Here is a 20,414-nt window from a genome sequence, read left to right as displayed (position 1 = left end):
ACAAACCACTTATGATTTTCATAATGAATTTTGGAACTAGAGAGCAATTTGAAGCTTGCACATTCTGTAGACCAGATATCAGGAGGAGAAAAAAAACCGCAGGCTAAATCTTGTTCCTTCTATACAGTCTCTCAATGCCTCTTAATTGCAGCACTATTTGTTAGTGTGTGTTTTTAAAAAGGGGAGAAGACATTCAACCACTCACTTCTCCTATCTGTATTAGTATGTCCCAAAGTTTGCTGCTTTGGCTGGTTTCTCAAAAGAATTCTTCCCTTTGACTTCGGGTTTTCCAGCTTATTCATAAACATAAGAACGTCTCCTGATAGTTAGTTAGCTGACCAGTTTGCATCTAAGGATGTCTTACTTTCCAAATCTTTATCTCTCTTTTTTCATGTTTTATTTACTTTATTTGTATAACATATAAAAATTCCATTTCAATCAAACAGTGTGTTGTCTGGGTACGATTGTTTTTAGGCAGTCGTAATCAAAATGTTTACAATAGCATTCATCTCAATAAGGTTGCTACTATAATAGCAATAATATTTAGCTTATCTATTTTATCCATTTTAACATTTTAACATTTATCATTTCTAACTTCGGTTTTTATTATCTAACCCTTGATAAAATAAGTCCCATGTCAAAAAGTATTCAGGTTTTTTTTGTCTTTAATAGTAAGTATGTCTATTCATTTCTGCCAAATCTTTCTTTTACATTTTCCTATTTCTTACTCTTAAAAAAAACAAGCATCACAGAAGGATGAAGTTTTCCTTCGGGGCAAAATGGAAATGTCAACTGATTTTTATAAATGCAAGGGGAGGGGAATGTTCTGCATTACAGAAATCATAGAATTTAAGGGAACTTGGAGATCATCTAAACTACCTCCTCTTGCGCAATGCAGAATCTACTAATAAAACTTTCCTGATCAAAGATCTTCCAGGGCTCCATGGAAAAAAAGCTACCAACTCTGACCATTAGGGATATTTTCCTACACCCAATTAAATCGGCTCCTTGTTTAAACCTTCTGTTTCTGGTCTTGTTTCCTGGATAATTCTGCCCCATTTCTTACATGACAGCCCTTCAGATACTTAAAGGCAGTTGTCTTGACTCTGCAGCCATCTATTCTCCAGGCTAAAATACCTAATCCTCCAATTTATATGTGTTTTTTCTTCAGTTTATTTCATCTTCTTTCTGCATACTCTATCAATGTCCTTTTTAAACTGTGAACTAAAAAAAGTTTTTAGAGGAGATCAACCCTGACTTCTCTTTAGAAGGCCAAATCCTGAAGATGAAACTCAAATACTTTGGCCAACTAATGAGAAGGAAGGACTCCCTGAAGAAGAACCTAATGCTAGGAACAATGGAGAGCAAAAGAAGAAAGGGACAGCAGAGAAGGAAGGGGCTGGATGGAGTCACTGAAGCAGTCAGCATGAGGTTAAATGGACTCCAGAAGATGGTAGAGGACAGGAAGGCCTGGAGGAACATTGTCCATGGGGTCGCGATGGGTCGGACACGGCTTCGCGATTAACAACAACAACAACAAAAAGTGAAACTTACAGTATGACCAAGGCAGAATAGAGAGAATAGGATCTACATTTGATAAATGCATATGTTCCTATTGATTTGAATACATGGATTGCATTTTCAAGTGCCATCAACTGTTCTTTTCTTTTAATATATAGTTACCCTACAGTTCCTATAACTATGCTGTGTCACAGTTCTCGTTCATTAGTTTCTGCATATCTGCTCATTTTCCTTGGCTCACATTTTCCAATCTGCACCACTTTTTGGAAATGTCCCCATAGAAGCAGGGGTGGGGTTGAAAAATTTTAGCAACCGGTTCTCTGTCTGGTTGTCAGGTGGAGGCCGGGAGGCCCATTTTTTGCCCTCCCAGTGTGGGCTGTGTGGGGACTCCTGGGAGGGGAGGGGAGAGGAGGGGTGGGCAGAGCCAGCCAGTCCTTCTAATTACTGGTTCAACAAACCAGATGCAAAATTAGTATCCAGTTTTCCCTCACCCATCCTAACCAGCTGAATCCCACCCCTGCATAGAAGCCCATAGCTCTGTGGTGGGATTCAGCCGGTTCGCATCTATTCGGGAGAACTGGTTGGTAACTTTCCAGGCAGTTCGGAGAACCGGTTGTTGGAAGAAATCTCCTTTTGTTTTTCCCTACTTTACAGGGCTAATCCTGTAAGGAAGGCAGGAAGGAAACATTCTGGTGTTGTTTCTACCCTCATCTTTGTTGACCTGCTTACAGAAACTGTCTCTCCGGTTAACCCTGATTACATTGTAAGAGCTAAGGAGAAGCACCCATTGACGGGAGTGACGTTGAGTTGGCCACACCCACCCAGTCACGTGACCACTGAGCCCCGCCTACCCAGCTAGCCATTAGGGCAGAGAACCGGTTGTTAAATTATTTGAATCCCACCACTGCCATAGCTATATGCTTGGGTCATCTGTGCAAGATTTCTTTAATGCATCTTAATTCTGCTTTTTCTTTTTTCTTTTTTTTTAAAAAAGGACAAAATTTATCATGAAGTTTTCACCGATTCCCATTTCGGCTGTGCTACCTGTGCCATGCTTTCAATCCAAGACTATAGGGCGTGCATGGCAGGAGGAACAGTGTGTTCAAAAATATGTATATTTTCCCACAGAGAGAGGAAATTCCTGTAAGAGATTATTTCTTCCCCATGGCTCCTTAAATAAATTTTCTACCTTTTGACCCCGTCTATATTTTTCCCCTTGAGCCAGCCAAAATACTACATTGTCTGCCACATTTTCTTCCCCCTATAAAACAAACAGAGTGGGGTGGAAAGGAACCCCTTCCCCATTTTTGGGACCCTTGAAACATTTCCCAGGGCTTCTGTTAGTGTTCATCTCAGTAAATGCAGTTCTCAGTTTGTCAACATTTGTAAAAGGAGAGAAAAATCTGTATCCCTACCTGAAACTGAACAAGAAACATTCAGAGATTCTTTAAAATAAAAAAACAAGCAGAGTTTAGCAAGCAAGCAAAAAAAATCCAGAATGGGAAGTGTTCCTCGGCTTCATATTCTGCTCTTAAGGGAAACACTGCGTTTAGAAAATCAGGATTCCTGTGTCACTCTGTTAGCTCATCTTCCTCCACCAATATGATATTCCTCTGCCGTTTTGAACTAGGATGCCCACCAGCCCCTGTCTAGTGGTATGGGATGATGGGAGCTATGGCCCAAAACATCAGGAAGGAAAGATATTGGTGTCAGGGTTCCAACAGATGCCCTAATTAAATCATAAGCCTTGTGCCAAGCTTCAAAAGAAATCTAGTTGTTCATTAGGAGCTTCATGTCTGCACTTCCCAAGTGAAGCCAGCTCTGACCCCACCTAATTTATGGCCCCAATCATGACCCCTCCCTCCAGGGTGTGTCGAGAGCAGGCCAGGAATGCTTTGTGGGTTGACAATTAGGGGAAGAAAATATATTTCAACTGTGACAAAAGAAATGTAGTGGTACTGTATATGTATTGACTGCAGCGAGAATGGTATTTGCACAACAGTGGAAAAGTGAAGAGATCCCAACAGATGAAGATGTGATTAGAAAAATATTAGAACGTGCGGAAATGGATAAGCTAACACTTACAATTAAGGAAAAGGAAGGAACAGAATATTTTTTGACTTGGGACTTATTTTATCAATGCCTAGCTGACAAAAAGTGAGTGCAGTGGCTCAGTGGCTAAGACACTGAGGTTGTTGATCAGAAAGGTCAGCAGTCTGGCGGTTCGAATCCCTAGCGCTGCGTAACAGAGTGAGCTCCTGTAACTTGTCCCAGCTTCTTCCAACCTAGCAGTTTGAAAGCATGTAAAAAATGAAACTAGAAAAATAGGGACCACCTTTGGTGGGAAGGTAACAGCGTTCCGTGCACCTTCGGCATTTAGTCATGCCGGCCACATGACCACGGAGACGTCTTTGGACAGCGCTGGCTCTTCGGCTTTGAAACGGAGATGAGCACCGCCCCCTAGAGTCGGGAATGACTAGTACACATGTACAGGGGAACCTTTACCTTTTGCTAACAAAAACAGGAGCGAGAAACAGGGAAATATATGGAAGGATCAGTGATATAAGGAAGCTATGTTAACTTAGTTAAACAAATATGATTATTAATATTAATATTAATGCAATGAATATTGTAAACACATTATTATTTCCTAAAATGATTTGTACCCAGACAACGCACTGTCCACTTGAAGTTGGAATTTCTTTATATTATAAAATAAAATAGAAACTTATTACAAAAAAAGAAAAGAAAAGAAATGCAATGGTATGTGAGAATAACCTTGGGAGACAGGAGGAAGAGCTTCAGGGTAAGCAACGGTCGGATATGATGATGCTGAACTCGCAGAAGGAATGGCAGACATCTCAAGAGGGACCCTCCCTAGTTTCTTGGACTGTAAAAGCAAAATGGGGTATGTGTGTGTGTGTGAAATGTACTTGCAGGATTGTGTTAATCAAGCTTACAATAAAAGTAGAGTTATTGTGTTTCTTGCCTGCACTGTCTTCCAAGCAGGGGTGGGTTTCTCGCCCCGTTCCAACCGGATCGGTTGGAACGAGGCCGGCGGCGTCCTCACGCATGCATGCGGCGCGCGCGTGCACGCACGCGGCGTGCGCATGCACGCACGTGGCGTGCGCATGCGTATTAGCGTCTGCGCGATGCTCCAGCTGCTCCTGGAGGATCGCGCAGGCGTTCTGCGCATGCGTGGAAAGCGCGAAATTCAAAAAAAACGGGTAAGGAGCGGGCGCGGGTGTGCGGGCGCGCGCGGGCGCGGGTGTGCGGGCGCGCGCGGGCGCGGGGGGGGGGCTTCGCCGTTCCCGGAAGTTACTTACTTCCGGGTTCGGCGACCAACCGGATCGCAGGGACCGGTGCGAACCGGTTGAAACCCAGCCCTGCTTCCAAGGCTGACCAGGACTGAACAGCCTGGATGCAAACTTGTCTGGACTGGGGAGTTAAATAGTCTTTATCCTAGTTAGAACTGGAATGGGTTTCTAATATTAGCTAGAAAAAAAGACTAGATTTCTTATGTCCCAGAAGAAAGCACGAGTTAACTACTTCTGCACAGTGGCAAAGAAAATTACACGGATTAGTTCCTGAAATCCCCAGCTTGACATGAAGGAAATGTTACCTTTATGGGGAAAACAATTGGGGATCATGTGCAATTGTGAAGCTTGCACTCTGCCTCTGATTGACAGTCCACCCCCTTGGCAGTTCTTTGCTCTCTGCCTTTTTCAGCAATACTTCCACCCACACTTGCAAAGTCTTAATCTCTGTAACCTTGAGGGCGACAGACACCGCAGCTCTCTAGAACAGCTCGTTGGGAAGAGCAAAGAGCCCGAGAAGACATTCTGAATTTCCTTCCAGCATCATATTATAGCTGGGTCCCTCTGTGAGAGAGGGGGGAGTTTCTAAATATGATAGCTAGCTAGAGAGCGAGAACAAGTGAGCAAATGAAAGAGAGAGAGGAGGGGGCAGAGAGATACAGCAAATAGATAGATAGATGATGGATGGAGAGAGAGAGAGAAGATAGATAGATAGATAGATAGATAGATAGATAGATAGATAGATAGATAGATAGATAGATAGATAGATAGATGAGAGAGAGGTAGGTAGGTAGGTAGGTAGGTAGGTAGGTAGGTAGGTAGGTAGGTAGGTAGGTAGGTAGGTAGGTGAGATGGATGGATGGATGGATTGATGGATGGATGGATGGATGGTAGGTAGGTAGGAGAGAGAGATGGATGGGTGGATGGATGGATGGATGGATGGACTGACAGATAGACAGACAGACGGATGGACGGATGGATAGATAGATATATGATAGGTAGGTAGGTAGGTAGATGATAGATAGATAGATAGATAGATAGATAGATAGATAGATAGATAGATAGATAGATAGATAGATGGTAGATAGATTGATTCACCACAAATTACGCAACTCCCATCACACAAGCACACACACACAGACATATTAATTTGCAGGAATGATTTGGAGTTCCATGAAGATCCTTCCAGGAGGGTGAAGAACTAGTTCTTCTTTTATGAAATGAGGGCCTGGTAACTGGTTGGGGCCTCCATTTCGTGAGTGTGGCTCCACCACTTCCAAATGTGCATACATTACCTCCCAGCTCGAGGAATATGACTATCTGCTCTACCTCCCCAGCCTGCTTTCTGAGTTGTTGGGCTGGACCAAACCATCTTATATATCACGATTCTCTCTTTCTGCTCTTATTTGCTCAGGTCCCTTCTGGCCAGCAGTCCCCTACCAAAAATGTGTTGAACGGAAGCCCTTCCAAGTGCCCGCGTTTCGCCAAAGTGAAGAACTGGGAAACTGGCTCCGTGCTGAACGATACTTTGCACTTGAAGTGCTCCATGGTAAGTGAGATGCCTACCTGCTTTAAGGTTCTTGCAAATGTTTGGGCTCCATTTCCAAGAAAACCTCCTTGGAAGGAAGCTTCTCAACAGGGATGGCTCTACGATTGGTGGAATGAAGCAGCCAGTTCAAGGCAACTAAGGTGCATTCTCAAAGATTGCGACTAACCTTAGAGAGAAGGAAAGTGGACTGGAGAAGATGGGGGAGGTATTACAGGCCATCCTTGAGTTACAACCAAGTGGCACAGTGGAGCCTGATGGCAGAGTGGTTAGTCTGCAGTACTGCAGGCAAACTCTGCCCGCAGTCTGGAGTTCTAACCATAACAGTGCTGAAGGTTGACCCAGCCTTCCAACCTTCTGAGGTCAGTAAAATGAGGACCCAGATTGTTGAGGGCATTAGGCTGTAAACTGCTTAGAGAGGGCTGTAAAGCACTGTGAAGCGTTATATAAGTCTATGTGCTATTGCTATTCTTTCCTTCTTCCATCCTTCCTTCCTTCCATCCCTCCATCCATGGTACACAGTGGTTAGAATGCATTATTGCAGACAAACTCTACCCACTGCTAGCAGTTCGATCCTGACTGGCTCAAGGTTGACCCATCCTTCCATCCTTCCGACGTTGGTAAAATGAGGACCTAGATTGTTGAGGGCATTAGGCTGTAAACTGCTTAGAGAGGGCTGGAAAGCACTGTGAAGCAGTATATAAGTCTACAGGCTATGGCTAGTCCTTCCTTCTTCCATCCTTCCTTCCTTCCTTCCTTCCTTCCTTCCATCCATCCATCCATCCATCCATCCATGATAGAGAGTGATTAGAATGCATTATTGCAGACAAACTCTTCCCACTGCCATTCCTTCTTTGACTCTTTCCATTCCTTCTTTGATCATTCCCTCCCTGTGTTTCATTTCCTCCCTTCTGCATTCAAAGCCTTCTTCATCACATGTCTGAATCTGTCATTCAGGAATTGACAGAGTGACTAATTTGCACCTCTGTTTGGTTCTTCAGCTAGTCCCCACCACCACTCCCCACCTCCCGTCAGCCGTATTTCTTCTCCATTGCGTAAATAAACCTCTGCAGAGCAGCAATTCAATGCCATCGTTTGTTCCCCGCCATTCACATCAAGGTTCTTTCTGTTGGTGCCACCTGAAAGAATGTCAGCCACAAAAAAACCTCGATGCTCAGTGATATGTGGCTGTTCGCAGACAAATGCTCCTTTGCCGTTCAATCAATGCACCCCGAGCGCACATGTGCGATAGATTAGCAAAACACCAGTAACCGAAACTGGGAATGAAAAAGGAAGCACGAATAAATGAGAGAACGCAGACCTAGGGTAGACGCGATCGTCAAGGCATTATTATTACTATTTTGTAGCTCAGGTTTTTTAAGATGCAAATAGGAAGGTCGCGGAGGATGGCATCGTTTAAAAAACATCCATCCAGGATGCAGCAGCTGCGAAGCGGGCAAATTCCACTCGGAGAGGATCATTAAGAAAGAAAGATACAAAAGCCACCCATCTCACACTGCTTTCATGAAAATGTATAGCCCGGAGTGCTTTTTAGAATCACATTTCTTGCTTTTCAAGAAAGAGCGACTGGGGCGAGGAAAAAGTGCAGAAAAGAAAGCCACCACCGGAAGAAAAGTTACAAAATGAGCTTTGATTTCCCCGTATGATTTAAAAAAAAAAAACCTCAAATAGGCGAAGGAGCAGAATAGCAATTCTGATTATTTTCCCCCTCCCTCTCTCATAATCTTCGTGTAAGAGAGACAATTGCCGAGCTGCTGTTTTCAGGCCTGTGATTCTTGCAAATACAGGTGGTTTGTATTTCGTAAAGCAGCCAAAGAAATGTGTTAAACCCTAAGAACATGAAGATTTTGCCGCTGAGCGGCTTCTCTGATTATTATTATTATTATTTTTAAACTGATCAAATTATAAAATTCAAATGAAAAAAGAAGGGAAAAGGGGAAAGAAAGAAGTATAGTGATAAGGAGAGCAAAGAAAATCTCTATTGAGTCAGCAAAACCCAAAATCAATGTTGCGGGTTTTTTCCCCCTATCTCAAGCACAAAGTCCAGAGGTGGTTTCCAAGGAGAAACAAAGTTGGATGTGTTCTTCATTTTGGGTAAAGTGGTTCATTTAGCCATCTTTGCTAGTTCCTTCTTAGACATACATGCATGCATGCATGTATGTATGTATGTACTATGAATGTATGTATGTATGTGTGTTCCAGCATAACTCTGGAGTGCCTCAAGCAATTTCAACCAAACTTGGTACACAGATGACTTACCCTCCGGAAACAAATACTGGGAGTGGAAGACACCCCTGGTATGTGTCTGTGGGTGTTCTAGCATAACTCTGGAATGCCTGGCCTGTTAAGGAGAGCCAATGTAGTGTCCTACAGCAGCAATTGTTTGTGATGTCAGTTCCTTCGCAGCTTCCTCTGGAAAGCCAACTGTGACGTTCGCCCTCTGTGCCAGGATTGTAAACAGGGCGGGAAAGAGGAGTGCAAGGGAGGGGGAAGGGAGAGGGCAGGGATGATGGGCATGGGAGTAGGGAGAAGAAAGGCCCCTTTCAATGGCTCCCTGTCAGACAAACGCTTTGATGTCTATAAATACCCAGGCTATGCCCAATTATCAGCTAAGGACATAAATAAAATGTCTCAGAACTTGTTCCATCCCTGGAGCATCCATTGCACATCCACTGTGTTCTTGGAAACACTCCTTCAACAGGTGAACAGAATCCTGACCAGGTGGCTTTCCACTTCTTATCTCTTACTTTTCAGGTGACCCCCTGCAGTGAACAGATCTGCATGGGCTCCATCATGATGCCTTCTCAACACATCCGCAAACCGGAAGAAGTCCGGACAAAGGATCAGCTCCTCCTCCTCGCCAAAGAATTCATTGACCAGTATTACTCCTCCATCAAGAGGTAAGTTGAAGGCCCCCCACAATTTTTTGTGGCAGAGAATTTTGCCCCAGAAACTGTCGTGATTTCTCCAAGGTATTTGACCATGGGCAATCCTGCACCAACTAGTCCCATTTGCTTCGGTCAGGGTGGTCTACTTGCAAATTAAGGATGGGTCTTTAAAATAAGTGACCAGCAGGGTCTTCCAGGTGAATTATATAAGTCTGGCATGAATCTGCCCTTAATTTGTTAAAATATTATCTCCCCTCTGCTGAACCGATTTGAGTAGGACATTTGAGTCTCCAAATTTGGCGACTTTAAGACTTCTGGACTTCAATTCCCAGAATTCCTCATGGTGGGTGGTGAATTTTGGGAGTTAAAGCCCACAAGGCTTAAAGTTGCCAAGTTTGGAGTCTCTTAGGTTAGGATAACTTTCCGTAATAAGGAAAGGAACGAAGGTTTAGCTCCATAAATGAGGAGTTGACTGTTGTCTGAAAAGCTGGCGATAAAGTGCTTCATTCTTCTTGACGCTTTGGGTGGATTTCTCATTGTGCATATTACGATTCATTTGGCAAATATTGCTTTTAGTTCTGCTCATATTTATTTTCAACCAGCGAATTGCTCTTACATTAAAAGAGGCTAAAGAATTGTCAATTAAAGCCTTGAAACGAGCTGAAATATTACGGCATGTTCTGAGCCCCTCCTGGTAAGCCATTAGTAAAGCAAATTTGCCTGACCTAAAACACCGCTTAGAAAAGAAGCATCTCTGGACATTCAAGATCTCCTCTCCCCATGAGTGTTTTGAAAGTGAAAGAATTAGAAGAAACCAAGAGGTCAAATCTCCAACATCATTATCTAATATCACTCAAACTGGTAGCATTGTTTTGTACCGGGGGGAGATGACACTTGGAATACTGCATCCATTTCTGGTCACCATGACACAGAAAAGATGGAGAGAAGAAAGAGTGCAAAGAAGAGTGACGAAGATGACTAGAGAACTGGAGGCTACAACAAAAGATGAATGGCTATGGGAATTGGGAATGCCTAGTCTAATGAAGAGAAGGACTAGAAATGACATGATAGCTGGCTTCCAGTACTTGAGGAGCTGTCACGGAGAACAGAGGGTCCACCTCTTCTCCAAATCACCTGAAGGCAGGATAAAAAGCAATGGGTGGAAACCTGTCAAAGAGAGATCCAACCTAGAATTAAGGAGAAATTTCCCGACAGTGAGAACAATTAATCAGTGGAACGACTTGCCTCCAGAAGTTGTGAATACCCCAACAATGGAAGTTTTTTTTATTAAAAAGTTTTAATAAGTTTTACAATTGTATACCTTTTCCCTTCCCTCCCTCCCCCCCAATCCCACCTCCCCTCCCACCTCCCCCCCCCCCCGACCTCCCAGAGCAAATACAGGGTATAAACATTTAACAATCATACACTAAAATAAACTAACTTTAGCATCGAACCTTCGCTTATACTTTAACTCCCCTTTTGTAAAACTAACTTTAGATAAATTTTAACATTCCTTGTTCATTCATTCATAAGCTAACTGAAATTTCTTAGTCCCATATTTATTTTGAATATAATCAGTCCATCTTCTCCATTCCAACTTGTATTTCTCATCTGAATGGTCCTTGAGGTATGCTGATATTTTAGCCATCTCTGCTAAGTTTGTTACTTTTAACGTCCGTTCTTGAATAAGAACAACAATCTTGTTTCTAACAACAATTAGTCTCTATAACTGTACAATCTGTAATTATACCTAACAAAAATAACTGAGGAGTAAACTTTATCCTCTTTTAACACTGGAAGTTTTTAAGAAGATATTGGATAACCATTTGTCTGAAGTGGTGTAGCATCTCTGCTTGAGCAGAAGCTGGACTAGAAGACATCTAAGGTCCCTTCCAATCTCATTATTCTATGTTTTATCATTATCTGAGTAAATTAACATAAATTATGATAAATTGGAATGGGTGCGCCATCACTGGAGGCTTTTAAGAAGAGACTGGAATGGAAGAGATTGGAATTGAAGAGAGAGCCATTTGTCTGGAATGGTATTGGGTCTCCTGCTTGAGCAGGGGGATTGGACTAGAAGACCGCCAAGGTCCCTTCCAACCCTATTATTCTAGATTCTGAATCTCCTTGTGCCGATTATGGTGATGATAATTGCCAATTTTGGCACGATGTCTATTCCCCTTTGGAGAACGAAGGTTTTTGCAGAATTGCCATGTGCTAGCCCACCGCGTTAGCATGGAATGATAGCTAACCTCTTTCCTTCTGTGTCCCCGGCAGGTCTGGCTCAAAAGCTCACATGGAGAGGCTGGTGGAAGTCACCAAAGAGATAGAAACTACGGACACTTACCAGCTGCGCGATACGGAGCTGATCTACGGAGCCAAGCACGCATGGCGCAATGCCTCTCGTTGCGTGGGGAGAATCCAGTGGTCCAAACTGCAGGTGAGGGACTCACAGTGTTGGGCATGGCCAGCAGGCTACCTGCCTACATGCTTATATGTACTTTGGGCAAGTACAGATTATTCTTAGCAGGTATGATGAGTATGCTGGGCTGGCACACGGTTGAGAAGACTGCGGGGAAGCCGAAGGCTCCAGCCAAGCCCTCCCAGAAGATTTGGGGGGGATCTGATTCAAAGCAAGCCGTCCAAATAATTTTAAGTTCAGGATTTCGCAAGCACCTACGCCCGCCCCTTATGTTCCTTTTCATTAAACCGAAAAGGAAGCAAAATCTCCCTGGAAGGGGAGGCATGTCGGAGTGGCAATCATCCTTTTCTGTGCAAGTGTTTAATCCCCAATAAATAAGTGCTTCCAGAGATTTGCATGCGAAAACAGTGCCTCTCCCCCTACCTGGATAACGGAGCTCATTTTAAGCCTGCTTAAGAGTTTACGAGGGTTTACTTCGCTGAGCCAGCTCCAGATGTGAGGTGGAAGGCCTGTCAAATTCTTTCCTCCTCTTACACGGTTTTTCTTAATTGGCCCTTCAGGATCTTAAAAACCTTTTTGGGTCTAACCCAGCCTTCTTCCACATCTGCAGAAATTAAATCTTTCTGCTACGGGACATGAGAGCCACTCCTATTTAAAATGTTACAGTTTAATGCATACACTTATACACTTATCTTTTTTTCTCCAAGAGCAAACCTGCATCTAAATGTGTTTTTTTTGGGGGGGGGGGTATTTTTTGTTCTCTAGATACAATAATAGGTTCACATAGTTGTTATTCTTTTTTACATTTGTCATTTTTATACATTTGTTGTTCCATTTACAAGGTTATAACATACCATTTGTTTTGTTTGCCATCCCTCGCCTGTTTTGACACCACTTTCTTTTCTCTTTCTTTTCTCCCTCCCTCCCTTCTCTATTTTCTTCCTTCCTCCTCCCTTTCCCTTCCTTTTTCCCTTACCTCTGCCCTATCCCACTTCCCCTTCCTCCCGTCTCTCCTCCTCCCTTCCATCTTCCTCTCCTTACCTCTATCTTCCTCCCCTCCTCTTCCTCTCCTCTCCTCCTCTCTTCCTTTCTTTTTCTACTGTTGTAGGTTCTTTCTTTTTTCCCTCCCTCCCTTCTCTCCTTTCTTCCTTCCTCTCTCCTTTCCCTTCCTTCTTCCCTTACCTCTTCCCTATTCCTCTCTTCTTCTTCCCCTTCCTCCCGTCTCTCCTTCTCCCTTCCATCTTCTTCTCCTTACCTCTATCTTCCTCCCCTCCTCTTCCTTTCCTCCCCTCCTCTCTTCCTTTCTTTTTCTATTGTTGTGGCTCCTTTCTTTTCTCCCTCCCTCCCTTCTCTATTTTCTTCCTTCCTTCTTCCCTTACCTCTGCCCTATCCCTCTTCCCCTTCCTTCTCCCTTCCATCTTCCTCTCCTTACCTCTATCTTCCTCCCCTCCTCTTTCTCTCATCCCCTCTCCTCCTCTCTTCCTTTCTTTTTCTATTGTTGTAGGTTCTTTCTTTACTCCCTCCCTTCTCTCCTTCCTTCCTTCCTCCTCTCCTTTCCCTTCCTTCTTCCCTTATCTCTCCCCTACTTCTCTCTTCCTCTTTCCCTTCCTACCCTCTCTCCTTCTCCCTTCCATCTCCCTCTCCTTACCTTTATCTTCCTCCCCTCCTCTTCCTCTCCTCTCCTCCTCTCTTCCTTTCTTTTTCTACTGTTGTCGGTGTCTCTTCCAGCTCTTAATTTTTTTTTTCTTGGGGTGGTATTTCCACAACCCCAAAAATAATTAAATGTCATTTCTTGTTCTCTTTCCTTCTCAAATCTATCCTGATTATCTTTTTTCCTCCTTTGTATCTTACCTATGAATATATACTTATATGTTCTGACCCCCCCGCCTCCAAATGCCGAGGCACTCCGACACAAGATTACTGCTAGACAATTTATTCACAGTAAATTAACACACCGACAAGACTTTGGCAGCAACCCAGTCTTCCAAGATAAGAAATACACACGAGAGCTTCTCCAGCGTTAGTATAGTAGTTAAATCCTGCAAACAGCCTCCTCCCAAAGTCTCTCCTTATATACTCTCTTGGGAGGGGCCTAATCACAACCACCTGGGTCCAATTATCTTCTGTATCTGCGTAGTTGCTGTTGGCGCTTATCTGCCCGCCTTTGCCTATCATCCGGGACCAACTCCCTTAGCTTCTCCCCACTGCTCCAGGGCCTGACCGTCAGGGACCAACTCCCTTTGGCTTTCACCGCTGCTCCATGCCTCAGGCACCTTCTGGTGGCCAACCAGCCTCTCTGGTCCCTGCTCGGAGTCTGAATCCTGTCCAGGGTCCTCCACATCTTCCAGAGCCGACTCATAGGGCCCCTCGCTGTCGGAGTCTGTTTACAGCTCCAACGGCTCCTGCTGGGCCACAACACTTATATATTGTTATTTTCTTCCCTATTTCCCCCTCTTCCCCCCCCCCCACATTTCTACTTAATGGCCTACATATCCTTAACTGTCCTTGTTGTTCCTTAGATCATAATTCCAAGTCTTCTGTTTGAATTATTTCCAGGTTTTTGATGCCCGGGATTGCACTACAGCTCATGGCATGTTCAATTATATTTGCAACCATATCAAGTATGCCACAAACAAAGGGAACCTCAGGTATGTGTCGGTGTGTGTGTCTGTGTGCGTGCATGCGTGCGTGCTTGTGTGTGAGAGTGTTTGTGTATGTTTGTGTGTTCATGTGCAGATTGCATGATGGCACTGGGCCAAGGCCTGCTTTGTTATCTTATCTGTGCTGAGAAGCTCAGCAGAAAACGGAGCAACCTAAAGTTAGAATCTCCAATAACCAGTTTGGTCTAGAGGTTAAGGCACGAGGCTAGAAAGCAGAAGAAAGCATGAGTTCAAGTCCCCCCTTAGCCGTGAAAGATGACTGGGTGACTTTGGGCCAATCACCAGGAGACTCTGAGTTCTAGTCCCACCTTAGCCATGAAAGCCAGCTGGGTGACTTTGGCCCAATCACCAGGAGACAGTGAGTTCTAGTCCCCCCTTAGCCATGAAAGCCAGCTGAGTGATTTTGGACCAATCACCAGGAGACTCTGAGTTCTAGTCCCGCCTTAGCCATGAAACCCAGCTAGGTGACTTTGGGCCAATCACCAGGAGACTCTGAGTTCTAGTCCCGCCTTAGCCATGAAACCCAGCTAGGTGACTTTGGGCCAATCATCAGGAGACTCTGAGTTCTAGTCCCGCCTTAGCCATGAAAGCCAGCCACATTTTCTATTTTTCTACTATGCATTTTTCTATTTTGGGGAAATGGGAGGGGGGGATTGTAAGGAGTTGCATACTATGCAGCCACAGCAAAATTCTTTGTAGAAAGCCAAGGTCATCTTTTGTCTCTGCACCTCTGCACCTGACCGGAAATGGATGGGTGGAAGCTGCCAGTGTGGCAGTGGAAGATTGGACCATGGGATGGACTTGTGGGTGTGGGGGCAGGATCTTGAACTTTCAACTGGGTGGGGAAAACGCAGCAAGCTTTCAGATTCAGGTTTTCCACAGATGTGCCAACATGTCTCTCTTAATAACTTGGAACTTTGAGCAATACCTTGCCTCGGACTCTGATTTACTTTTGGATGCTGTTTGGAACTCTGACAATTTCAGTATTTGAGGCGCTGCCACAAAGAAGAGGAGGGGTTAAATTATTCTACAAAGCACCATAAGGCAGGACACTAATCAAAGAGAGAAGCAACCTGAGATTAAGGAAAAACGTCCTAATAGTGAGGACAATTAACCAGTGGAACAGCTTGCCACTGGAAATAGTGGGCGCTCCATCACTGGAGGTTTTTAAGAAGAATCTACTCTAGACAGTCACTTATCTAAAATGGTATAAGGTCTCCTGCTTGAAGAGGGGCTGGACCTCCAAGGTCCATTCTGGCTTATTCTCTTCTATCCCTTATGATTGTGGACCTCCTGGTTGGGCCCTGTTTGCAGAGTAACTCTCCTTTCATCAGGAATGTTAAACCCGTATCTCTTTTTCTCTTGTCCTCCTAGGTCTGCCATCACCATCTTCCCCCAGAGGACTGATGGCAAACATGACTTCCGAGTCTGGAACTCCCAACTCATCCGTTATGCTGGCTATAAACAACCAGATGGTACCATCTTGGGTGACCCAGCCAGTGTGGAGCTGACTGAGGTTGGTGCATGATGTTGTGGGACGTACGGAATCCTATAAGGATAAGATAACTGTGGTGGGAAAATCCATTAAATTATTGTAATGGTCTGCGAGAATGACCTTGGGAGATCAGAAGGAGTGGCTGCACACTTGACACTGGTCTATCAAAGATCACAGATAAGGAAAGGGGTGTGTGGGAAGTGTTTCAGAAAGGAGAGGAGAGGATAAAGAGAGAAGAAAAGAGAAAAGGAAAAGGTAAGAGGATGAGAGAGGAGAGAGGAGAGGAGGAAGAGAGAAGAAAATAAGAGAAAAAGAAGAAAGGAGAGGAGGAGGGGAGGAAAGAAGAGGAAAGGAAGAGAGGAGAGGAGGAAGAGAGAAGAAAAGAGAAAAGGAAAAGGTGAGAGGATGAGAGAGGAGAGGAAGAGAGAGGAGAGGAGGAAGAGAGAAGAAAAGAAGAGAGAAAGAAGGAGAGGAGGAGGGGAGGAAAGAAGAGGAAAGGAAGAGAGGAGAGGATGAAGAGAGAAGAAAAGAGAAGAGGAAAAGAGGAGAGGATGAGAGAGGAGAGGAGAGGAAGAGAGAGGAGAGGAGGAAGAGAGAAGAAAAGGAGAAAAAGAAGAAAGGAGAGGAGGAGGGAAGGAGAGAGGAGAGGAGGAAGATAGAAGAAAAGAGAAAAGGAAAAGAGGAGAGGATGAGTGAAGAGAGGAGAGGATGAGTGAAGAGAGGAGAGGAAGAGAGAGGAGAGGAGGAAGAGAGAAGAAAAGAAGAGAAAAAGAAGAAAGGAGAGGAGAGGAAGAGGGGAGGAAAGGAGAGGAAAGGAAGAGAGGAGAGGAGGAAGAGAGAAGGAAGAGAAGAGAGGAGAGGGAGAAAGAAAGAGGACGAGGAGAAGAAGGAGGAGACAGAGGAGAAGAAGGAGAAGAAGATACACATAGTTGTGAACTAATAATTAGAACTCATAGTTGTGCTTCTCATCTGGAGTACCTCCAAAGGCTACAAAAATAAAATTTGACTGCATATATTTTTAAAAAAACACTTCTGAATCCAAATCTGCTTAATTGTAATCTTTTCATTTTGATTGTCACCAACATCTTACAAACTCGATTTTGCAGCTACCGTTTGTTGCCTTTTTTAATAGCAGTTTGACACCAATTAACATGATCCTTCCTGCTTATTCCAAAGCTTCTTTTAGCAACCAAACACTTTATAAATGATGAGTATTTGAAGCTTATTCAGGGGAAACCATGCAAAATTTGAACAGAACTGTTGTTGTTTGACAACAGGACTCACTACTAAGCATTAAATAGAATATCGAGCATGAAGCAAACTCCGTGTCCCAACAAAAACTTTTTATTAATTTGCTGTGAATTCTGCTCATTCACATCCAGCAAAGTCTTTCAAGGGAGGATTTACAGTCACAGGCCTTATCTGGCTTGGAGAGCTGCCAGGCCGATATCTGCAGGAGTTTCGGAGAGTCACGAACCAATTAAGTAAACTAATTGTCTCCTGCAAACTCCACTCCCCTTTTGCTCCTCTTTTATTTCCTCTGGGAAGGGCCATTCATCATCCAATTCTGGCCTTACTCCCAAGTCGACCCCTGTTCTTTAGCAGTTTCCTTCGTCTGGCAACTCTGCGCTTGCGCACACTGGGAACAGGCTCCAGCTGTTCTTCTGCCTCACTGATGTTTGACTCCGAAGGCAGCTGATAACTGGCATATGGCTCTGGTCCCCTCTCTGCCTCCGACACAGAGCCCTCATCAGAGCCTTCCCCAGACTCCAGGACTCGCCCATGTTCCTCCCCAACCCTCCTCACTGCCTGAATCTGTTGCCAGCTCTGCTGGTCACTGGTGGGCCACAACACACCCCAGATCACCACTTTAAGGACAGTCTGAGGATCAACAAACAGATGTTGATAGACTTCACATTTTGCACCTGTGTTTTGTTGCACGGATATCCACCAACCTACTTTTTTTCTCCCCTTTGGGTGCAGATTTGCATACAACAAGGATGGAAAGCCCCCTATGGCCGATTCGACATCCTACCACTCCTTCTCCAGGCCAATGGGAATGATCCTGAGCTTTTTGAGATCCCATCTGAGTTAGTGTTGGAAGTCCCCATTCGACACCCCCAGTAAGTCCAAAAGCTTGTGTTCTTGGCTCCAGTTAAGCTGATGTCAAGTGGTGGTGAGTTCCCAAACTTAATTATATTGTGGGACATTCGAGATAGGGCACCATCACCTACCTTTTGGCGTGTATCAAAAGCACTTCTCATATCCCCCTGTCAGTTCTATCCAACTTAATGGTTGTTCCTTTACACTCTGGCTTCTTATTTTGCTTTATACTTTACTTATGTGCTAGGATGATGTTTAGGCTTTATGGATCAATCTTTAGGCATGGAATTTGCTGTGAGCCTCAAAATGTGACGGACTGATAATTGATTGATAGCAATAGCAATAGCACTTGGCCTTCTATATCACTTCGCAGTGCTTTACAGCCCTCTCTAAGCAGTTTACAGAGTTGGCATCTTGCCCCCAATAATCTGGGTCCTCATTTTACCCACCTTGGAAGGATGGAAGGCAGATAGATAGATGATAGATAGATAGATAGATGATAGATAGATAGATAGATAGATAGATAGATAGATAGATAGATAGACAGACAGACAGACAGACAGACAGACAGACAGACAGACAGACAGACAGATCAGACTTCTATACCGCCCCCAATAATCAGGTCCTCCTTTTACCCACCTCGGAAGGATGGAAGGCAGATAGATAGATAACTAGATAGCTAGCTAGATAACTAGCTAGATAACTAGCTAGATAGCTAGCTAGATAGCTAGATAGCTAGATAGCTAGATAGCTAGATAGCTAGATAGCTAGATAGCTAGATAGCTAGATAGCTAGATAGCTAGATAGCTAGATAGCTAGATAGATAGATAGATAGATAGATAGATAGATGATAGATAGATAGATAGATAGATAGATAGATAGATAGATAGATAGATAGATAGATAGATAGATAGATAGATGATAGATAGATAGAGCACTTAGACTTCTATACTGCTTCATAGTGCTTTTACAGCCCTCTCTAAGGGTCAGCATCTTGCCCCCAATTATCTGGGTCCTCATTTTACTGCCTTTGGAAGGATGGAAGGCTGAGTCAACCTTGAGCCAGTCAGGATCGAACTGTTGACAGTGAGCAGTGAATTAACTTGCAATACTGCATCCTAACCACTGCGCCACCACAGTTCTTTGATTGATCAATGGATGGATAAATGTCCTCCAGAATTGGACAAGGTTCCTCCAAATTAAACCAGATGTTCTTCAAGTAGATTAAGCTTCTGTAGTTTTTCTAGCGGACATTGCCCTGGTTATTTCTGCTTTTCATTTATTTGTTTTTCTTTAACAGAATCAAGTGGTTTAAAGACCTTGGGCTTCAATGGTATGCCTTACCAGCTGTTTCTAACATGCTGCTGGAGATTGGCGGGTTGGAGTTCACTGCATGCCCCTTCAGCGGCTGGTACATGGGGACCGAAATCGGAGTCCGGGATTACTGTGACAGCTCTCGTTACAACATCCTAGAGGTAGCCTTTCTCTCTCAAATCATACGTCTGGATCTTTGAAACCCTTCAAGGAGGTTGCAAAAGTAGAAAGTCTAGTGACTGCCTCTAATGGTGTGTGAGAAAGGCCTTGGGACGTGGAAGGGATGCTGCCTAGGGATGGATCAGATAAGAGAGGGAGTAGGCTGTGGCTGCATAACAGGCAGAGAAAGAGACTCAGAAAAAGAGAAAGGAGGAGAGAATGAAAGGAAGACCGGGGGAAAGAAGAAAGAGGTAAGGAGAGGAGGATGGAAGGGAGAGAAAGAAAAGGAGAGAGGGTAGGAAGGGGAAGAGCAAGAGTAGGAGAAAGGTAAGGGAAGAAGGAAGGAGAGGAAGAAGGAAATAAGTAGAGAAGGGAGGGAGGAGGGGAGAAAAGAAAGGGAAAATAAGGTGGTGCTATGAAAGGAGGAAGGGATGGTAAATAAAGCAACCCAAACTGTATATTATAACCTATTAAATGAAATAATAAATGTATAAAAATGATAAATGTAAAGAAGAATAACAATTATGTGAATGTATACTTAAAATGCTATGTAAGAGAACAAAAAATGAAAAAAAAAATTCTGGAAGGAAAAAAAAGAAATGAACTTGTTAAAATATTCATGACTGGGGGAGACATGGGAGCAAGGTCATCCAATGAATAGGCATAGCAAATAAGTCAGACAATGGAAGCTTAAACAGATCTGAGTCTTTGCAGAGAATTGAAACAGAAACTTAAGCAGTCTGCTGCTCTGAGAAGTAAACTAGCAGTCTGTCTGGCCCTGTCTGCCCTGAACTCTGAATGAAACTGTTCCCTCCTGCTTGTGTTCTGCTTGTAACTTCTAGCCAATCAACAAAGCTACCTCTTGTTCCACCACCTTAGATGTAAATTTAGGAATTCTGAAGTTAGATATCTAAATATACAGGCACAGTATATGTGGTACCTTGCTCAATAGTAATCTGTGAGAG

At 43.9% G+C, this 20,414-nt stretch overlaps 1 protein-coding gene across 2 annotated transcripts in view; it reads left to right on the top strand.

Annotated features, from left to right (window-relative positions):
- Positions 1-20,414, top strand: part of NOS1 (nitric oxide synthase 1) — a 123,217-nt gene that overhangs the window by 64,194 nt on the left and 38,609 nt on the right. For both annotated transcript variants that reach the window (XM_087705675.1, XM_087705676.1), the window contains exons 4-10: positions 6,253-6,387; positions 9,160-9,305; positions 11,574-11,736; positions 14,275-14,366; positions 15,753-15,894; positions 17,857-17,996; positions 19,277-19,451. In XM_087705675.1, the coding sequence (XP_087561801.1) occupies positions 6,253-6,387; positions 9,160-9,305; positions 11,574-11,736; positions 14,275-14,366; positions 15,753-15,894; positions 17,857-17,996; positions 19,277-19,451 (993 nt within the window). The remainder of the gene's footprint in view (positions 1-6,252; positions 6,388-9,159; positions 9,306-11,573; positions 11,737-14,274; positions 14,367-15,752; positions 15,895-17,856; positions 17,997-19,276; positions 19,452-20,414) is intronic.

This window comes from Thamnophis sirtalis, unplaced genomic scaffold (genome assembly GCF_051295495.1).
Source record: "Thamnophis sirtalis isolate CommonGarterSnake01/CBP01778 unplaced genomic scaffold, rThaSir2_p1.2 scaffold_2, whole genome shotgun sequence".
NCBI classification, from domain to species: Eukaryota; Metazoa; Chordata; class Lepidosauria; order Squamata; family Natricidae; genus Thamnophis; species Thamnophis sirtalis.
This window is presented reverse-complemented; position numbering and strand designations above follow the sequence as displayed.